This window comes from Lepidochelys olivacea, assembly GCF_965140295.1.
Source record: "Lepidochelys olivacea isolate rLepOli2 genome assembly, chromosome: 5".
NCBI classification, from domain to species: Eukaryota; Metazoa; Chordata; order Testudines; family Cheloniidae; genus Lepidochelys; species Lepidochelys olivacea.
In genome coordinates this window covers 96,983,145-97,004,966 of record NC_140415.1, presented here as the reverse complement: position 1 = coordinate 97,004,966, position 21,822 = coordinate 96,983,145, and the positions used below count along the sequence as shown (strand labels likewise).

Below are 21,822 nucleotides of genomic sequence, written 5' to 3'. Positions count from 1 at the left end.
AGGATCTGACAACGTAATTCAGACAGATGAATATGAAACAGAAAATAAAGTTTAAACACAATACAGTTAAGGAAGAATGATAGAATGGAAGTTTACACTGGAGATTTCTCGCTAGAAGTGATTTTGAAGGAGGGATTTAAAGAGGTGGAGGAGAGAATTTATAGTGGACAAGAAGTTGGCGGCTGTGCTTAACTGCACTGTAGTTGAGGTTGAAAGAGCATTTCTATTAAAAGCTAAATTTTCAAACTGCTTTAAAATTGATATTCCTAATCAGATTGGCCTGAAAAATGGTATGCCAGTTCAGAGTGTGGGGTACAGTTTGTGGTGCAATTTTGGGGCGAGAGGAGCTGGTTGTGAGGCAGGGGATTTGTGGTGGAGAAAAGGTTGAACTTGATGTGGAAAAAAGAAAGGGAGCCAGAGACAGGAGAGAATGAAGGAGATGGGAGCATGGAGGCAGAGAACTGCTCGGAGCAGCAGGAGAGAAAGATGATTCTAATAGCAGCATTTTGCCTAGACTAGGAGGGAGAGGTGAGAGGAGGATGAAGAGGATCCATAGGCATGATGAGAGATGACAAAGTAGTAGTAGGGGTTGAAAGGAAAGGATGGATTTTAACAAAGATGAGCTCCATCTTCAGCTGCAGTTGCTATGTGCTTGGCAGAGATGGGGATGGGAATGATGGTGGCTTTATACCAACTTTTCATCCCTTATATGCCCCCTATGCTATGGCTGAAGGACGGACTGGGTGTAGAGATATGCCAGCTCTATACTTTCTGGAGATTCTCCTTTGCCAGGGGATTCTCTGACCACCCATTTAGTTTGGCTGTCTTCCCAGTGCTGGAGCACAAAGTGCGGGCCAGGATCTGGCACAGTATATCAGAAGAATCAGTTAATCATTCACTAATGGGGTAGGTGTATCTTGTCTTGCTTTTTTGTACATCAGTGTAGGAAAGAGGCCAATGGGAACCTCTGCTGCTGCCCCAGAAGCAGATATTCAGGCATGGGCAGCCTGTTGACATCACTGAGAGAGAAAGGAATCATCTTCTGGTAGAGGTCCAAGGGCCTTTCAGGGGAATAGGAACCAAACACCCACACACTTTCCCGGGGCAAGTGGTGAGACTAGACTAGTGGTTCTAAACCTATTTACTATTGTGGGCCACATCCAATACTACCCGTATGGCCCTGAGGATGTCACATGGGTCACTGAGCTGTGCTGATTGGGCCACAAGCGGCCCATGGGCCACAGGTTGAGAACCACTGGACTAGACCAAGAAGCAGAGCAGCCAGAACTGCTAGTTCTTCCCCAGGGGGAAAGGGACAAGCCTAGGAACAGAACACCCCAAGGGCTGCTGCTCATTTTAAAGAAAGGGAGGAGAGGAGTAAAGATCTAGTGGTGGGTTGCATGTTGGTCATTGGGAGTCATTTTCCCCTTTCTTCATTCCCAGCAACCAGGAAGAAAGGAAGGGTGGAGTTTCTGTCTTTCGTCAGACTGAAGGAATTATGTGCCCCACCTCCGACCTGCTGGAGAATACTTTACTTTTAGTATTGGCTTCTGGCTAATAAGTCTACTCCTCTAGCTCACAGGTGCCTGGTAAATATGTAAGGCATGATCATCTCAGAGTGGTGAGTCAGCATAGTTCAGTAAATTGACCCTGAGGCAGGGAGACAGGAACTCCCATCCCACTTCCGCCTATGACTTGCTCTGTGACCTTGGGCAAATCACTTCACCCTTCATGTCTCCATTTTCCCAGTTGTAAAATGTCAGTAGTCATATTTATCTACCTCACAGCTGTTTGGTGAAGATTGATTGGTTTGAAGATTGTAGTGCACTTTGAAAAAAACAAGGGAACTCTATGTGCGAAGCACTGTTATAATCTTTAGCACTGCAATGGTAACCATCCTGGATGATGGCATTGAGAGAACCCACCCAGACTTGATGAAGCATTATGTGAGTCTTTGCAGTAGTTCAGGATGCAGTTTTATTATTGTTTGTATATCACAAAGAGTCTTGAGCAGCCACTGCACAAACTGTGCAAAAAAGGAAGTGTAGAGTGTTGCTAACCTTATAAAACAAGCTGTCTGCACATTTTTGAATGATATACATAACTCTACTTTCAATCCTTAGCTAGACATTCTTTGGAGTTGATCCCTAAAGTTGTACAAATGCCTTGTTTATACAATGCTTAATAGCAAACTTGCTTTAGTAACCTCTAATAAACACTGTGAAATCCACTGGTTTGTATATTGTATCAAGGTGCAGTGAATGGAAGGAGGCAGTGGTAAGAGCCGTCTCAGTAGTAATCTTACATTAATTTACACCACATTCTGTGCTAACAAATTGCCTTCAGTGGGGTTACCCCATTCCCTCCCCCTGTGTGTAAGTCAGGGCAGAATCTGTCCCTTTTTATTTAGTTGAACTGTTTACAGTTTCCAAAATGCTAAAACATTACATTGAGGTTCATGTGCAAGGAAATGGGGAGTGGGGAATGAACGCTGAGAGCTTTCGTGTGGCTACTGTTGCTATGATACTAGGTTCAAGCATTTCTTTCTTTCTTTCTTTCCTTCTTCTTTTTTTCCCCTCCTTGCTCTCACTGAGTTGGAAAAAAGCAACACTGATGAGGGTCTGAATGGTTCGGGCTTCATAGGGAACCACTTTGTTTATGGGTCAGAGAGTTGCTAGTGGGGGTATATGAATACCCAAGTGTCATTTCTCATTTCCATAGCAAGACAGATTTTTTCATATAAATGGCAGATGTACTCATGTCACAGGAGAGTCATTCAATTTTAAGGAACTCTAAGCTCTCTCCACACCCATTCGTCAGCAAGTTGTACCCCGACATGTTGACTTATAGCCATCTACAATTCATCAGGCATCTTAAACTGCAAGTTTTTCAGAGGGTTGTTTTGGTTACAGGTTCTTAAGTGCTGCTCATCTCCTGCTGATATTGCACAAAACCTGCCAAAAGCCTTCTTTTGTAGATAGAAACGAATCTGGATTAGTTTCCAGACATCCAGTAAAGAAATTATACAGCACAGAAACTCCAAAAAGCAAGTTGTTTCCAGGGCTGTTTCTCTACAGACTTATCTCTACAGATGTTTCTCTACAGACTTATCTGCATATGATTTGTTTTGCTGAAAAATTCAAATGCACATTTCCAGTGAGCACATCAAATGGTCAAAAAAAAAATTTGTTTCATTTTATGCAAGACTTCTAATTGGGCATCATAGCTAATAGCTGCCCTTTTCTACTGTTGGGTATTTAAAAAGAAATAAGCAGTTCTAGTGATTTCCATTTCATTTAGCGTTTCTTTTAAATTATCCTGGTATTTGATAATGAAGACACTGATCTTCCGTATTTGCAATTCAAATCACTACAGTCATCTGCTGATAATTTAATTGGTTATGATAATGAATAAGCTAATATCCCAACCCTCCCTCCCCCCACTGTTCAATTATCTCCAACATCCAATGCATTTATTTCCTCTTCTCTCTTTAGCACTGCAGTGATAACACTCATCACTGTCAGTCAGATATGAACATAGTAGGTGCTTGGAAGAGAGGCTACACCGGAAAGAATGTCGTGATCACCATCCTGGATGATGGCATTGAGAGAACCCACCCAGACTTGATGCAGAATTATGTGAGTCTTTGCAGTAGTTCAGAGTGCTGTTTTATTATTCAGAATTGAGATTGCTGCTTGTAGAAAGATGACTGTGTTGTTCTGGTTGATGGAGAAAAGAAAGAAAGAAAGAAAGAAAGAAAGAAAGAAAGAAAGAAAGAAAGAAAGAAAGAAAGAAAGGAAAGATTTTCTATAACAGCAACAATAAAAGGAAGGAAATTACAAAAAGTTATATTTTTTCATATGGAAATAATCTGTGGGATAATATGTTGTATAATATCAGTTTAATATCTGATTTGTCTTCCATAAGGAATCTATATCCTTATGGAATATAAGGAGGGGGTTGAATTCAATGATCTTGTAATTTTTCACCCTAAATGCTTTGACCTGTGGTCCTCACACCACCATCACTCTCAGAGCTTTTGAATATGCTACACATCTGCTAATTTCAAGAGTATATAGCTAAAGGGAGAGTATAAACCCTGGTGTAGAGCAAAAATATTTGTCTAGAGAGATAACAGCCCATTCCTGAAGGTCTTAACTTAATTATTTCCTCCTGAGTATTTATTTAAGTTCAAGCTATCCATCCTATGGCTACAAAAATGTAGAGGAAAAAAGGGGTGTGACTTGCACTCATCTACAACACTTTGGGGTCTTGGCAGTATAGCTCTGTTGATTCCAATGATGTTATCCCCAATTCACACTACTGTAAATGAGAGGAGAACCATGCCCTTTGTTTATTGTAAGTTTTCTATGGCCTTACAGGTTTTCTGTCTGCTTGTGTTTTGTCACATTTAAACAATTGGTTTAAAATAAATAGGAATATTTGCTTAATGTACGGAGAGGCTGCTCTCTTGGTAGGTAAACTTTTTGTCTTACCAAAGCTGACATTGTCCTTTCAAGCTATTTAGAATCTCAGGGTAGTGCATTGCTAGGGGTGATTATTCTAGGCCACAGATTAGTCATGATGCAGAAGTGCACGACCTTGGGTGTCTTAATGTTTTTATGAAATGGACTGTGCATGCTGTACATGAATAGCAGTGAAGAAAACAGATGAGTGCATTTGGGATGAAATTCTCTTGTGCAGAGGGCCAGCACAAAGGGTGCTAGCTGTAGGGGTGAATTTCATCCTGACATAGCATTCAAGACGTAGGGATGACATCCGGTCCAAAATGTTAGAAATGGGTCCGCAGTTCTAAAGCCATTGATTTTGAATTAGCTGCTATCCTGCCATCCATCCTGTGTATAAACTCCCTTTTGAAATCAACAGGAAGTTCTGCCTAAAAATCAGTGACAAGATATAGCTTTATTTGTCAATTTTAAGATTCGTTCGATCTTCACACGCACTACATCTTTCATGTTAATTCCCATATCATAGGTTATTTAAACAAGCCAGGTACAACTTTCCTCCCTCATAGATCAGACAAGATTGTATCAGATGCCACTAACTTCATCCCAGTCCTATCCTTCCAGTGAATATAATGCAGCTATTTACTACCTTCCCCACCTTCTCCCCCTGCCAGCGAGGAATTTCCCCAGGGCAATTCACTGGTTTGATGACAAATGCCTTCTATGTGGCTACAAACAGGAAAATTTGAGGTGGATGTGGTAACTGGTTTTGAACAAAGAAGAGATTAAAAGGATCTGCTTGCCATGTCAACACACCACATGCTACCACATCAGTTAACAGAAGCCACAGAAACAAGCAACTGTTTGCACTATAAACTATTTTCAACAGGAAGAATCTTGGTAAATGCGGACAATATGACAAAAACACACATTTCACATACATTACAAACAGTTATGCTCTCTGAAAAGATAAGGAAGTTTAAAAAGGTATATTCTTTTCCAGAGTGTATAGTTTGTGTTATGTGTTTGAACGGTATGTGGGAATATTTTCTTTGAGGAATATAAAGGATCTCTGCTTCCTAAACTTTCAGGAATTTTTCTTTTCTTAGACTATATCCAATTGTTATTGAACCTAGATAAATGTAATGCAAACCTCGTCTCTTTTTCAGGTGTTATATACAGAGGTGTCAGAGGAGGAATATAGAGTTTTATGTAATAAATTTACATATGTGACAAGCAGCTCTTCCTATTTCATAATGGTTGTTGGAAAAATACTTTTGTCTAATGTATTTGTTTTCCTCCACCCTTTCCAAAACAAAATTTTAAAAATGTAAATCCTGTAATTATTGAACATATAATCCTTTCCTAAAACATCACAAAACCTCAGGAATGTTAGTTAACCTAATTACTCTCTTGTAGAAACCTGCTGAAGAATGTATGTGGGCCCCATGAGTCAATGGCTAATTAATAAGAAACTGGTTCTCTCTCTCTCTTTTTTCTGTTGGTTACAGGATTCGAACGCCAGCTATGATGTCAATAGCAACGATATTGACCCCATGCCTCGGTATGATGCCAGCAACGAAAACAAGTAAGGCCTGTTCACTCTGGCATGTTTGACATTTTAAATGCAGTGCCTCAAGTAGAACATACCAAATCTGCCAATGTAGTAGGGATGCATCCGAATGTCTCCATAAAGCATTGAGATTTGCATTTAACTCTATGTTACGTATATATAATATAATGTGTCTCCTCACACGCTTTAGAGCACTCACTCTGTGAGTAGATGGGTGTACTTATCTGAGAATTTATAAGTAAGTCCATTAATTAGAGTTCTAAGCATTTAAAAATGAACCCATTTTGAATTTGTTTTTTGGCAAGTCTAACCTTTCTTTCAGATGCTGTTTCTAAGCAAATTATTGTAGTCTGGTACTGTGTTTTGTGTGGACTTTGCCTTAGCTTATGATTTCCTTGCACTTTTAATTTTTGTGGTGTTGTGAGGAAATACACTTCAGCAACTTCAATTCAAAATTAATGAAGTTTTGTGTGTGTGTGTGATTTTACTAGAGGCAATTTAAAACTAACTAACAAATGGTAATTAGTTCCGATTGTAATTGTATGTCCTTTGTTGCTGATGGTTAGATATTTCTGTTTGAAAGACAGCTTTCTCCTTTGGAGATCAGCTTCTTGTTTGATGTTATTCAGCAGTTATTTTTAGTGGTCCAAGAATCTCCCTGGGAGGCTCTTGGTACCATTCTTGGGGCACCTGAAAGAGCCCAGCACTATCACTGGGGCCCCGGCGGACAGTTATGTATCTGTTAAGCATGGTACTTTGCACAGGGAAGTATAATCCTTTTTATAGAATCATAGACATTAGAGGCAATTATCTAGACTCCCTGCCACTGCAAGATTATCCCTACATTATATATACATGGCAGATACTGGAATGTTACTTGCCTGCAAGATAGATTTGCATTAGAGAAGCTATAAGGGAGGAAGCCTTTTCCTTCTCACCACTCCAGTGTTTTAGGCTATTTCTTCTCCCCCCTCAGCCCTACAGTGCTCATGTTACAGAAGCCATCCTTGATTAGTTTTTGTCTGAAACCCATCAATGCTGCAGCCATTATGGTCAGAGGGTTCTCTCCAAAAGGACACTGAGGATCCGATCTTGCTCCCATTAGAGTCAGTGGCGAAACATCCATTAACTTAAATGGACAAATCCTGCTCCTGCAGCAAAATGGTGGTGGGCTGTGCAGGGTTGGTGCATACCCTGTGCATCAGAGAGCTCTGCCTTCAGGGACTTCTTGTATAATGTGGCTGAGATACTGATGGCAAAGGAAGTGGTGCTGCTGGGCCACTTGGATTTTCTTAGCCTCGAGAGGGGAACGATACAAGGAGCTGCAGTGTCTCTTCCAGTCTTTGGGTTGCAATAACTTTCATGGCAAGGGTGGGCGGATTCTGCCAAGTGCCCAGTTTGGCTAATCAAGCTGAGTGTTGTGCTTGGGATTTGCCCACTTGTGTATTGTCTCCTCAATGCCCACAGCCGCTCTGGGTTTGGGAAGAAACGCTTCTTCAAACAAATATTTTGCAAAAATTTCAAGAAAATATATGAATAAACAATTGAAAATGAATGCATACAAGATCATCTGCTACAGTAATATTTTCTCATAGCATTAATGTGCTGCTTAAAGCTTACTAGCTGTGTAATTTAAGACTTTATGTAATATCCATTATGGTTTTTTATAAAGATATTATAGTAAGATCTGGATGAGAATTAATCAGGGATTTGGCTATTAAAACAGTGATATAGGAGGTTGTAAATGACTGAAAAATTCATTTCACACAGAAATCTATTATACTGAAATTGATTAGAATAGCATATCTAATAAATTATTATTATTAACTATTTTATGTGGGGTTGTAATGTTAGCGTATGTTCTAATTCAGGTTCTCTCGTTTGCTGTTGTTTACATGCTTCAAGCATTATTTTCTAGACACAAGTAGATGCATGAACTATTTTCTTCTCTCTATACCATCCTATACCATTGGCGCATTTCTTATCCTTTTTTCATACTGATGCTCACTTTACTGAATAATGTCTGTCTTTTCTTTACTAGAAAAATCTTCTAAAACAGTAGTGCAATTAGATAGTAACTGCCAATAAAACCATATTGCATTGAAATCTGTAAACATCCTGCAGATGTGGTTTACTGTAATGTTAAACAAAAAGGCTCATCTGGAACAAGCTATACAAAACTTGCTGCTATGCTAACTTGGTGAAGCAAGCAGCAAACCCAAGATCACAGGCTACATGTCAACAAGAAAAATGTTAATGATCAAATTGAATCTGTTAGGAGATGCTTCTAGGACATCTGTTAAATAAAACCGAAAAAAAGAAGCAAAATAGACTGCAAAGAGTTTTGCTCTTGTGAAATGTACTGTAGCACTTTTCAGTTGAGATTCTTAAAGTGCTTTACACAGAGGCCTATTATCATTTTCATTTTAGTGTTGAAAAATTCAGGTACAGAAAGGTCAAGGCCTTAATTGTCAGACGTGTCTGTAAAGTTTGGTTTCCCAAGATCAGGAATCTCTGGCTTGATTTTCAGAGGTGCTGAGTACCCTTAGTACTCAGAGCCAGATTTTTAAAGCTATTTAGGTGCCTAAAAATGCAGATAAGCACCTAGTGAGATTTTCAAAAGTGTGTTGGTGCCCAGTTCCCAGTGGGTGTTAGGCACCTATGCATCTTTGAAAATCCCGCTAGGTGCCTATCTTTAGGTGCCTAACTACCTTTAAAAACCTGACCCCACTGACTTTCAACTGGGATTCTGGTTGCTCAATACACCTGATAATCAGGTGCCAGGTGTCTCAAATTGGTCCCACAAAAATGGAGGCACCCAAAAGAAGTGGTCACTTTTGAAAATGTAGGTCTTAGCAACTTGCCCACGATCATAAATAGGAGTAGATAAAGAACTCAAATCTCCTGACTCTCAGTTCCTGCTCTAACACTGCTCCAACACTCAACAGTGCATTATAATGTTCCAATTAAAAAAGGATAGTGGGACATAGAAGTACACATCAGCAGGCTAAGCAAATTTATTTTATAAAGCAATATAATTATGGGGGTGGAGTGATAAGAAGGAATAAAAAGAAATGCTGCAAAACTAAGCAGCTGTCTTCGTTGAGCTTTGCTAGGACACAGCTGGGAAACTTCAGGGTACTGGTACTGTTTGCTAACTTTTCTCTTTTAATCAGTAATGAGGCTTATTAGGAATATAAAATTATGAGCAAGCAAAAATTGGGATTTGTAAAAAAGGCAGTCGATAAACTTGAATGATGTATTTTGAAATGATATTTAAAAATAAAGTTCTCAAGTGTAGAGAATGGGGGGGGAGGAAAAAACCTTAAATCAATCTCTTGAAGCTTTTAGTCAAAACTAGAGTAGGACGATAGTGTCTTTAACTACTGTGGTATGTAGGAGTCCTGCCAGAAGTTTACTTTGGTTTCTACAACTTGGCAGAGAATTGTGAAGCTTGTAAATGGTATGGGCCTATACTAGAACTTCTCTTTTGCACAGCTAAAGACACCAGTCAGCTGTGTATGAAGTCATCCTTGCTATGCAAGTCATCTTGTTTTGATTTAGTGCTGAGTGCTGCTGCTTAATTCTATGTCTTTTATTTAGCTGTCACCTGTAAACATCATTTTAAAACAACTGTGTCACTTAGCCATCAGAACTCACTGGATAGAATGCAAACAGACTTACTGGGTTTCAGCCCCACGCCATTGGGTAAACTTAGAAATTGAAGAAACGAAAACAAACGTTAGCAACATTAAAACAAGTTTTCATTTTGGACCACACACAAAAAAAGGCATTTCTCTGTTTCAGGCTGAGATTTTCCTTTGATATTTCAGAGCTTAGTAACCTATCTCTTTAAAATGAAGGACTTCTGATTTGCTCCATATGAGAAAGAAGAAAATCAGGCCTATAATTTCTGATTAGGAGACATATAGTTGCTCTGTTGGAATACAGTTCCAAATTTTGCGGCTTTATATTTAATTAAATTAACACATTTTATTTTAATAACCCTATATATATACTTTTTTAAATGAATGAATTTGTATTTTGTACAAGAATGTGTTTGCATATAGACTGTAAGAATCATGATACAAAAATGCTTGAAGTCGGGAATCTTTGCTGGCCTAAATCATAAAAGGTAAAAAATATTTCTTTGGGTTTCTAATATCTACAGCTCATAGTATCTACACCGTTTTATATGCAGTTGCAAAGGTGGGGAGAGAGTTAATAAGTCACAGTGAGTTCTTTTGCTTTTACTTGGTCCAAAATAATGAGAATGTTTTTTCCAGCAGAAGACCAATATACCCATTCCAAATCATTGCCATTTTTCTTCCTTTGTCAAATTAACACATTTTCCCAATAAAATGCCAAAAGGCAATTCGTTTTCTGCCAGTTTATGGATGCTGTTTTGTAGTGGACAACAGAATCTATGTTTTAAGTCATTTAATCAGAATGGATATTAGATATCTGACAGGCAGAACAGATTCTAATGCATCCTGAATGGACAGTAAAGTGATTTCAGTGGAATAAAAGGGTCTATTGACTTTATCATGTCATTATTCAAATATGGAACACTGAAGAACCTAATGCAATCTAACACAGAGAGTTTGAATTTTTTTGATTGCTCGCTCCAAAAATCAGTCCTAAGAAAATGCCCTTCTCAGTGCAAGACAAAATGGGGCTTAGGTAACACCAAACATGTCCCCTTTAGGAGAACATAACAATTTAGAAAGGAAAACTAATTGACGGTATGTGTACTAGTAGACACATGGAGACCAAACCTACAGTGGGGCAGAGTTTCATCAGTTCTGCTGAAGTCAATGTGAGTTTAGGTACTCAGAATCTCATGCAGTTTCTCTGCAAGTTTAGTTGATGGCTGTGAGGTACTATTAGGAAACTGCAGATTTTGTTGTTGTTGTCCTGTAAATTTATGTCTGGATTTCTTGTTTATGAAAGTGATTACCAAAAAATATTGGCAAACCTGTTAACAGGCAGGTAAGTGCTATGAAAGCTTTTCCACTGCAGCCCAATCCTGATTTGCAACATGCTACTATCTAGTCTTGGGCCTCTCTTATGTGTACCAGGCCTATAGCTGGTATACTCATTTTGTGCTGTGATTTTTAGCAGATGTTCATAACTAAGCAGTTTCAGGCAATATATGGGTAGCTCTCCATAGAACATGTATATTTTACAAGGAGCAGTATTGGTGATTTAGCAGCTAGCCTCAGAGTTAATACTGATCTAGTTCCCCATCAGAGTGGTAAGAGACACCATGACTCTGGAGATCATGTCATCTTTCGGATGAGATATTAAATCAATGATCGGACCGTTTGTTATAATTAAAGATCCATTGTACTGTTTGCAAGAGTAAAGGAGCTAAACTTTGTCTGAAGTCCAGCTTGGATAATCACGTTATGTTTAACTAGTTTCCCCTTGCAATTTCATTTCAAAAGTATTCTTCCTCACTGCCTGTCCTAAACAATTATGTGGAGTTGCTGTGCACCATTACCCAGCTGTTGTGTGTATTCATTAGATGGCTGCATTTCAGTGGTAATCCTTACATAATCTTTGTCTGCCTTACAGGAGGGTTGAGGGGCTTAATTAATGTTTGTAGAATGTTTTGAGATCCTTTGAAGGAACATCCCATAGAAACACAAAGCATGACTATTAATCATCACATCAGACTGTGTGGTGGATTTGCTAGTATATGGTCAATAGAGAAATTTGACTTCTGTTCTAAAACAGGGTTTGAACCTATGTCTAAAGGGTCTGTTTACTACACTACATAATCTCTCCAAAATTCAGAGTTGGCTTGAATGGTTATGTTTCTAAAATGAAAAGGAATACATTGGTTTGAAAAGTCACTGAGGTTAACAGATTTCCAGAGGAGGAAAAATAAAAGAGAGAGAAAAGAAAACAAAGTTCCATTAGTTTGCGGCGGGGGGGGGGGGTCCTTTCAATGCCTTGGTTTTGGTTACTGAGCAGTATAACTCACTTGAATAATAGATGTGCGAGAAGCAGCAGCCTTTCCTTTCAGACTGTGTTAAAACATATTCTCATGATTCACTTTTCCTGTATTTACCCGAGAAAGTATAATAAAAGCTGTCTCCGTAGTTCTAATTATTTAAGCTACCCAAAAAGTGGACTCACAGATACAATACTATTGTGAAGTTCTATGCCATTACTTCTCTTTCTTATATATGAATTATTGATGATGATGAGTCAGATCATCCCTTCACATTCTAAGTCCCAGCTGGTCCATGGTGCAACAATATATTAGAGGGAAGATGAACCCGTGTATTGACCTGGGTTTGTGGGGGTCTTATTTAAGGAAGAGGGATTTTTTTTTCTGGAAAGAATGGGTTTTCCATCCCAAAACTTAACTGTAGTTTACAGTTATTCATTTAAGTTGGGGCAGACCACATCTGCAGTAAGACTATGTTTGTTTTATGTAGCAGTGTGATAGTCCTGGTTTAACAGGACAGCTGGGTAGGAACTTAAGTAAGAAAATGCATTTCTTTGGGATTTCTCCCTATAGCAGACCTTAGCTTAGAGGACGCTAAAGAGAGTGATTATGATTCTTCATTCTGTTGCACCTGTTTTGTGCCTGTGTAATTCCATTGACTTGAGTTTAGGTGTACCGGTCTAATAGAGTGGAAAATCTGGCCCACTGAATCTTCTATTTCTGTTGTGCAGCTAAAGCACACATATTTGGATATACTATTGATTTCCTCTTAATATACCATTAAAACAACCTTTAATTACAAGTTGGATAGAACACCCACACAGTAACAGTCCAAAGCTGAAACTTGCAGGTAAACTATAAGCTGTTAACCAAAAGTGGAGCTGCATAACTCTAAACTAATGACAAAGAGTTTCATTAGCTATGAAATGTTTTTGTAAGATACATTAAGGGCAGTTCTTTAGGGGATCCCTTTCTCTCCCAAGTGATAAAATGTGGATGAACAAACTTAAACTGAAATACAAACTAAGAGTTATGTACTTGCCCAACTCTTGGGAATTGTGGCAGGCTGGGAAAGTTGCTAGCAGCAGGTTTGATATTAGAAAGCACAGGACAGGTTGTCAAGGGAAACAAATGGTTTTGTTTGAGGGATACACCTCATTGCTTCTTTAACCTAAGTTTACTACCCCACTTACCATGTACTGCACATAACAGCATAAGCATAGGGTGCCTAGCCATGTACAATCCAGCACACTGTGCCTCATTCAGACCATGTGGGCTACCCAGTTTAGAGATCTTTTTACAGTTATGCTGCCATACTAGTTCAGTTTGGGGAAGATGTTCCCCAACCCCCTTTTTCTAGCAGAGACTTAATCCAGCACCCTCTGAAGTCCATGTTAAAACTCCCTTAGAAAATGTAGTTGTGCAGGATTGATGCCTTATTGCATCAACACAAATAAGGGTAGGGTTTGGCTCTGTTTTGACAGGGATTCACCTAACCTGAAATGCAACCAGCTCTAGAGAGAAAACTGTCTGTTTAATAGTGCACAGCAGCATCACATCGAATTTAGGACAGAACACAATACCATAGCCAGTTGAAATTGCAGTGGGAATTAGAGTAGGCAGAATGTAATTGCCTAAGCTGGAATTTGGCCAGGATACCACGGTTTTAAAATACCCTATTCCTTTCTTAACTGTTGTTCTGGGATTGAAATAATCACCACATATCCAAATGAGCTCTGCAACATGGATAAAATAGCAGGCTGTTAGCCACGTGACCCACCAACACATCACTATGCTATTCCTCTGCTTTGCCTCACCTCTCCATGCTTCCTCAGAGCAGTGTTCTTGTATATTTCAGTCATTTGCCCCACAGAAGAACATAGAGAAAAGAGGGAGGAGGTGCCCCTTTAAAGGCAAAATCTCCCCTTTCCAAAAGCTTTTTCCTAACCTTTTCTCTAGCAACGAATGGGTGTCCTTTGCTGCCTGAGGATGATTGGGAATGAGAATTCCGGCTTGCCTTCCTGTAATTTTTAGGAGCTTTTTCTGTCATGCTTGATTTCATATTTTTGTCTTAGTGTTTTTAGTACAACCAGCTCTACCCATTTGATGAGTTATTTTTATGTGTTTTGTTTTTTTCCCTGCTATACAGAAATGATAAGGCTCTAGTGTGGAGGTTTTGGAAGAAGGGGAATTGCTTGCTCTGGCACTTGAGATGTCATTGGCTGCATAATGACAGGAGCACTTGTGGCACCTTAGAGACTAACAAATTTATTAGAGCATAAGCTTTCGTGGGCTACAGCCCACTTCATTGGATGCATAGAATGGAACATATAGTAAGAAGATATATAAATATATATACACAGATATATATACACACACAGATATATATACACACACAGAGAACATGAAAAGGTGGAAGTAGCCATACCAACTGTAAACAGCTAATTAATTAAGATGAGCTATTATCAGCAGGAGAAAAAAAACTTTTGGAGTGATAATCAAGATGGCCCATTTAGACAGTTGACAAGAAGGTGTGAGGATACTTAACATGGGGAAATAGATTCAATATGTGGAATGACCCAGCCACTCCCAGTCTCTATTTAAACCCAAGTTAATGGTATCTAGTTTGCATATTAATTCAAGCTCAGCAGTTTCTCATTGGAGTCTGTTTTTGAAGCTTTTCTGTTGCAAAATTGCCACCTTTAAGTCCGTTCCTGAGTGACCAGAGAGGTTGAAGTGTTCTCCTACTGGTTTTTGAATGTTATGATTCCTGATGTCAGATTTGTGTCCATTTATTCTTTTGCGTAGAGACTGTCCGGTTTGGCCAATGTACATGGCAGAGGGGCATTGCTGGCACATGACGGCATATATCACATTGGTAGATGTGCAGGTGAACGAGCCCCTGATGGCGTGGCTTATGTGATTAGGCCCTATGATGGTGTCACTTGAATAAATATGTGGACAGAGTTGGCATTGGGCTTTGTTGCAAGGATAGGTTCCTGGGTTAGTGTTTTTGTTGTGTGGTGTGTGGTTGCTGGAGAATATTTACGTCAGGTTGCGGGCTTGGTCTGTCTCCCAAGATGAAGTGGGCTGTAGCCCATGAAAGCTTATGCTCAAATAAATTTGTTAGTCTCTAAGGTGCCACTAGTACTCCTGTTCTATTGGCTGCATAGTTTCTCTGTCAGTCTGGATGAGAAGTCTGAATCACAATCAATAGCGATTGACGATATATTGTAATGCACTAGAGGGGGAAGTGGGACAAGAGGAGAGGAAGTTAGAATGTCAATGGAAATTTATTTACAATGGGAAGGAGCCAGCACCATAAAATTAAGATGACATGGGACTATAAAATTCGCAGTGGGGCTTGGGGATCACAGAAAGTATTACACAGCAAGATTTGGGCTGTCTCTGGAGCATGGGAATCCCATCATGGCTCTTTCTGCACACTCAGATTATAGTCTCTTTTCCTCCCACATTCATTTCTTTTATTAAAGAGACACTGTGAACTTTTTAGTAAGTAAGTAACTAATCTTAAAAAGTCTAGTGTCTGAGATAGATTATCTTTCAATAGTATGTCCTTGTTTGTTTAATTCCTTTAATATAACTTTAGGAAAAGGAGAAATGGACTATAGCCATGATCATGTAAACACTTACTGACACATGTGAGCAGTCCTATTGACTTCACTTTGATACTTTATGTGCATAGATGTGTGAAGGACTGGGGCCTTAGAGCTTGCCTTTATGGGGAAATTAACCAGAATAGCTATTGTGGAATAAACTATTCTGCAATAGTTATTCCTCCCCATGTGGACACTATTCCAGAATGGAGAGTCCACTGGGGAGCTATTCTGGAATAGCTATTCTGATCAATTTCCCTTGCAGACAAGTCCTGATGGAAGGAAGAGTGAAACTCTCTAGACAGAGTGCAGTCAAATGCATGAAGGAAACAAACTGGAAAAAAAACCCAGACATTTTCTTTATTTGCTAACTTCTTAAAACCATCACAATCTTAGGGGTTAAATGTAACAACTGTAGATACACAAGCTTCAGAGAAATGTGTTATTTTTGAAGATAGAGTACTTATCACCATGGCAGCTCGGTGACCTCCAGAAATATCACTATTCATGCTGCTAGCTATAAAGATAAACATGACAAAAAGAAAGACATCCATCATATGGAACTGTATTGGCTCCATTATGGGTCATCAGCAAGCTTGGAATGCAGGGCCTTTACATCCACAGCACCAACCTCTTCACGCCCCTTTACTCGAAGTAAAGGAGTAACTGATAGCAGTAGCTGTTCTCAGCTATGTGGGCCGGCCACTAGAGGGGGACACAACACATACTCTGTCATTGGCTTACATGCTACTTTCTAGGCTTCAGAGGAATGTTGGGAAGTGGGAATCAGCAGTTCTATTCCTGGCTCTGGAGAGGAAAGTGGTCTAGTGTTTATAGGCAGCAGAGACAAGCACATAAAATTGACACATTCTGAATGTCAGTGTTGCTAACTAGATGAGCCTTTGGTTGTCATCTTGGAGAAATGAGTTTTATTCTCAACTTTGCTAGAAGTAACTTGTGCACGCTCTCAGTTACCCCATGTGTAAAATGGGAGGAATTATACTTTTCTACCTGTTACCCTAATGAAATAAATGTTAAGTAATAAGGGCTGTGAAATGAATAGAATTATTAACAAATCAGTGGAAAAGCAGACTCCTAGCTCTTAACCAAACACTCCTTTTCCTAGGCTAGCAGGGCAGCTGCTGATGCTACTGTTGCCATGTCCCCTCTATCCAAAGTTGTAGCCAGTGCCTATTCTGTAGGTGGGTCAGCATAGTTGACATCTAATGATCTCAGGTGGGCTGGAGCATGTTCATTACAGATAGAAGGTTTGGAAATTTCAGTAACAGTTCTCTAAGAAGTTCTACAGGGCATGTGCAAATTACACTTTTCAGAGACATAACATTTAGCCAAATCTGGGCAGATTTTCATGATGACAGCAAAAGGCACCTCCTGGCCCAAGGACTTTTACCCTGCCAAATTTCCAATTTCCTGCTCCGAAGCATTGAAGCACAGAAGTTTGTCAGAAAATGATTGGAAAAATTATTTTGTATTAGAAAAACTACCATTTCTCCTTAATCTTGTTCTAAGAAACACTGAACTATTTTTGTGCTGAAACTTTAAAAATAAAATTCTGCCTGAGGCAGAGAACAAATATGGACATTTCAGTGTGAGTGGTTAAAGTTTGGCAAAGTTAAAAGCAACTGAAAACAGGAACTTACAATAGAAAGTATCAGGAAACCTTAACTTTAGGTATTGGTATAAGTTCTGCCAAAATCTACAGCATTTTGTAATTTCCTGTGTTTCTTGGTCATCCATAGCATTACATTCTCCTTTCACAATGGTGCAACACCATTGTTTAAATGTTATGGTCTTAATTCTCCAATGTATTGCATTGTATGTAAGCAGCTACATCTGTATATAGTGTAAAGTTTCCATAAAACATACTTTAATAGTTAATTGTGGCCACTTGTGTAAAGCAGTTGCAGTGACAGTGACTTCTTTTGCGAACTGAAGGTCTAAAATAGGTACCAAGCTAAGCTCAGTTGTAATCTCCAGAAGAGTTAGCAAAAATCTACACTGTGCTTATTCCCCAGGTGGGTATCTGGGTAGAGTTGGTGTAAGGGCTTGTCTATACACAATAGTTGCTTTGTTTACCAAAGGGTGTGATGGTCAACCTTTTTAATTAATCCAGTGCAACTTTGTGTGTGAAAAGAAAAGGAGTACTTGTGGCACCTTAGAGACTAACAAATTTATTTGAGCATAAGCTTTCGTGAGCTACAGCTCACTTCATCGGATGCATCAGATGCATTTATGTGTGGACACACTTAAATCATTTTTTAAAAGGTTATACAGTACTGGTAAATTTACAAGGGCAAACTAAACTGGTACAAGCTTTGTTTAAAATATATGCATGTCCACACACAAAGTTGTGCTGGTTAAACTAATACATAGGTTTAACTTCACACCATTAGTTAATTTAAACCCGTGGAATGTTGTGAGTAGACCAGGCTTAAGAGGCTGATATCAATTAGGTAGCACATTTAAAAACACATCAAAACACCATGCTCCATGTCTATCCCTCTGCTGATGTTTCCTGTTGAGATAGAGGTGTACCTTTCCATCTCCCCTTCCCAGGGTATAACGCCTTTTCTTTTTTTTAATGGAATGCTGTCTGGCACATTGACGATGGAAATGACAATCTGATAGCCTCTGTGTAATATGGAACATGTTTGCATGGACACCGAGTGTGAAAGGCACTTAGGGGTAGACAGGAAATGTGGAAAAGAGAAGAAGAATTGGGAAAGCTGCTGAGAAGATTATCATTTGGTAAATTGTGGCCTGTCAACAACCAGCTAGCATTTCTCAGGAGCAAGGAAGGGTCATTTCACATGTTAATGCTTGAGTACTGCATTAATGCAGACTTTGAGGAACAGGACAGTGGCTGCTGAAGGGGAGTGAGAACTTTTTCAGAACCTGTTTTCCTCTGCAGATGTATTCAGCATTTGTCTTGTGCGCATTTGCTCTTTCAGACAACTGAGATCCTTTCAAATTTCCCTGGTAGCAGTAGAAGGACTAGCAGCTCAGATGTTACAGGATTCTTGTGAAGTGCTGCTGTACAGACAAAGGAATGAATAGCAGGGGCTGTGGACACCAAATCCATTAACCAAAGTTGCTCCAAAAGTTGATCACTTTACATGTGTAGCCCAGAGTCAAATGCAGCTGACTTCAATAGACTGAGTTGCACTAGTGTGAAAGTGTAACTTTTCCTTTAGTGCATCGTGTCAAACCTGTTTTATTAATTCCCAAAGGGCATGTATCCTGTTTAAAACTATAAGTAGCTGCAATTGAAACTGAAGGGAAGCAACCAACCCTGACTTCCCACAAGCAATGCTACTGTAAAGTGATGCTGCTATAGAATGGTCCGAGAGATAACCTTGAGTTCTGAGAACTTATATCCAAATAGGCATTATTTGGTGGCAGATTAATTAATTTTTAATGTGCTGTGATCAGTCTCTAAATGGCTGATCCTGAAACAGGACTCTGAAGATTCTCACCAACATCTAGATTTGCTCCTGGAAGTGGCCTGTTACACTCCAAAAAGCTCCCTTCTTCTCTTTCCTTGGAAGCATGAACTTGGGTTAATACACTTGTCATAGTTTTGCATTGATACTGAATTATATATTGAAATGCAGGTGGGATGAATTTTACTGTGGTGCAGAGCATCATGTAAAAAGTGCACCAGCTTTCCATAGCCCAACACAGAATGCCACAGTGGGGGCTAAGCCTGGGACAGGACCACAGATCTATGTTTATGTGGACACATTGGCCCCAGCACCCAATATAATTGTGCAGAGAGGCCGTGGGTATTATTGTTAAATAGCAGCAACGATGCATCTTGCCCCTAGTTTGGGGGTGGATTTTACCTCCCCTACTGTTCCACCCTCACAGAGCTTGATTACTTGGGATTTATGTATGCAGAGTGGATTTCAACCAGAGATATCTGAGGTAATAAATGAATAAATATATATATTACTCCAGAAGTTCTTGTTCCTCCTGTATTTTTCCCTTATAAGAAAACATGGGAAAACATTTACATTTGTATTTATTGTAAATATTTATACATTGATGATTGCTTCTGTCTGTTGCTCACAGCATCTATATGTTTGTGTTAAACAAAATGGTGCTGCTGTGAATCAAACCTAGACTACATTGAGCTTGTTCATGATTGGTTCAGGTGGAACTTGTAGCTTTCTTTATCTACCCAGGAGTTTGAGCATCAGTAGAGGTGTTACTTCATAACCATTAAATGCCAGGACATCAAAATGTAGTCGGAACTAATTTCAAGGGTTATATTAATGGTCTGTGCTTTTTATTGCAAACTGGAGACAACTAATTCCATTCTTGTCTTGAGCTGTAAAGATTCAAGAGTGAGCAATTACTTAGATTGGCTGCTTTTACACAATCATCACAATGATCTTTGTTGTGTAAATTTTGCACTAATCTTGTTCTGTCTCCTTCCCTCATTAAGTTGTTAAACAGAGTAGCTAATGTCAGCATTTTCCAGTTTAAACCCCATTCAGAGGGTTAGAATTTGGGCCTCTGCTGTGTGTCATGGAATGCAGCAAAACTCCCTTGTTCCTGTAGATTTAAATGGGGGAAGGGAGAAATGTAGCAACACAAGGATTTCCCTTCCACTGTTGATCTGCCATGGCTTCACTGGGCTACACACGGAAAGGGTGGCTAAGAAGCCATATTTATAGGAAGCCATAAGCAAAAATGAAAGGATTTCTTAATGCTGTTTAAAGCTCATCCTCAATATTCCGTGACCCTCATTCTATCCAGAGTCTCTCTGACTGGTTGGGGATAGCCTCCTCTTGTATGGCTGGGGAGCCAAGAAGTTGAGACCACAGATTCTCATGGAGTCCCAGCCTCCAGTTGTTCAAGGCCACACTCCCTGCTTCTACTATTTCTCTGGAACAGGTGGATGTTAGGGAAGAATTACTATTATCAAATATTTGTGTGTAGCATTTGTGATACAGCATGGCCAGAGGGCAGCAGGAGAGTGTTAGAAGGGAAACTTACTCCCTGTAGAGGGAAGAAAATTTGCTATAAATTAATTAAAGCACCTGAAGCCAGTCACATGATAAAAACCCCCTGCTTCAATCAGACAAGTGGAGGAGTTGAGGCAGAGTGGATTGGTGTTGGAGCAGAGAGCAGTTTGGAGGGAAGCAGAGGAGAGTTTGGAGAAGTGCTGCGGTGGGCTAAGAAGACCAAGACCCTAGGTAAAGGGACACCTAGTTTGTGCAGAGGGAGGGCAGGAAGCCCCACAAGCTGAAGGGCAGGAGAGGGAAGTAGCCCAGGGGAAGGAACCACTAGTTCTAGTAGTTTACTGCTATCCCTAGGGCCCCTGGGCTGGGACCCAGAGTTGAGGGCGGGCCTGGGTCCCTCCCTCTCCACTCCCCTCCTCTAGGACACTAGTGGGGCAGTTAATATCCCAGTTCAGGGACAAGAAACAGTGCCCTGAACCCCCACCCAAGAAGAGAAAGCGCGAGACCCATCATAGTAGTGCCGGCAATTTGCCACACATTATAGATGTGCATGGCATTGTGAATTGGGTTTGAGTCTGATCTTACTGGGACACCAGTTTATCTCCATTGAGTTTGTTGTAGTTACTCCTGTTTTGCACTAGTGTAAGTGAGCTAAGAATCAATAATACATTTCCTGCCATAATCAGGAGCTTACAATCTAATTCATATAAAAAGTAATAATAACAAAAGAGAGGTCATCTGTCAGACTTCACAACTTTTTTTATTAATTTGTTCCCTTTCTTCTACCATTGTTGTTTTTTGTTTTGTTTTTTTTCAGAAAAGGCAAGGCATACAGCCTTTGATTTAAAAACTCACATTGGGCTAAAATGTGGTGTACTAGGTGTCAGTTGGCAAGAATTTTAAATATATACACATCAGGCCAGATGGCTACAAGAGAGTGGTCGTAGGTAGATACATTAGTTCCAGGTTAAGCAGGTCCCTTTTCCCTGGGTAAGATAACAGGGACTATTCCATAACACTCAGGAACTTTCTAGAACTAATTAAGGCAGGCAGGCTAATTAGGACACCTGCAGCCAATTGGGAAGCTGCTAGAATTAATTAAGGCTAATCAGGACACCTGGTTTAAAAAGGCTGTCACTCCAGTTAGTGAGGTGCACGTAAGGAGCTGGGAGTGAGAGGACTTGTAGCTGGAGGACTGAGGAGTACAAGAGTT

The 21,822-nt window shown here is 39.7% G+C and overlaps 1 protein-coding gene across 2 annotated transcripts in view; it reads left to right on the top strand.

Annotated features, from left to right (window-relative positions):
• The window catches only part of PCSK5 (proprotein convertase subtilisin/kexin type 5), a 300,051-nt gene that overhangs the window by 93,069 nt on the left and 185,160 nt on the right, over positions 1–21,822 (top strand). For both annotated transcript variants that reach the window (XM_084628879.1, XM_084628880.1), the window contains exons 4-5: positions 3,495–3,638; positions 5,978–6,054. In XM_084628879.1, coding sequence (XP_084485005.1) covers positions 3,495–3,638; positions 5,978–6,054 — 221 coding nt within the window. The remainder of the gene's footprint in view (positions 1–3,494; positions 3,639–5,977; positions 6,055–21,822) is intronic.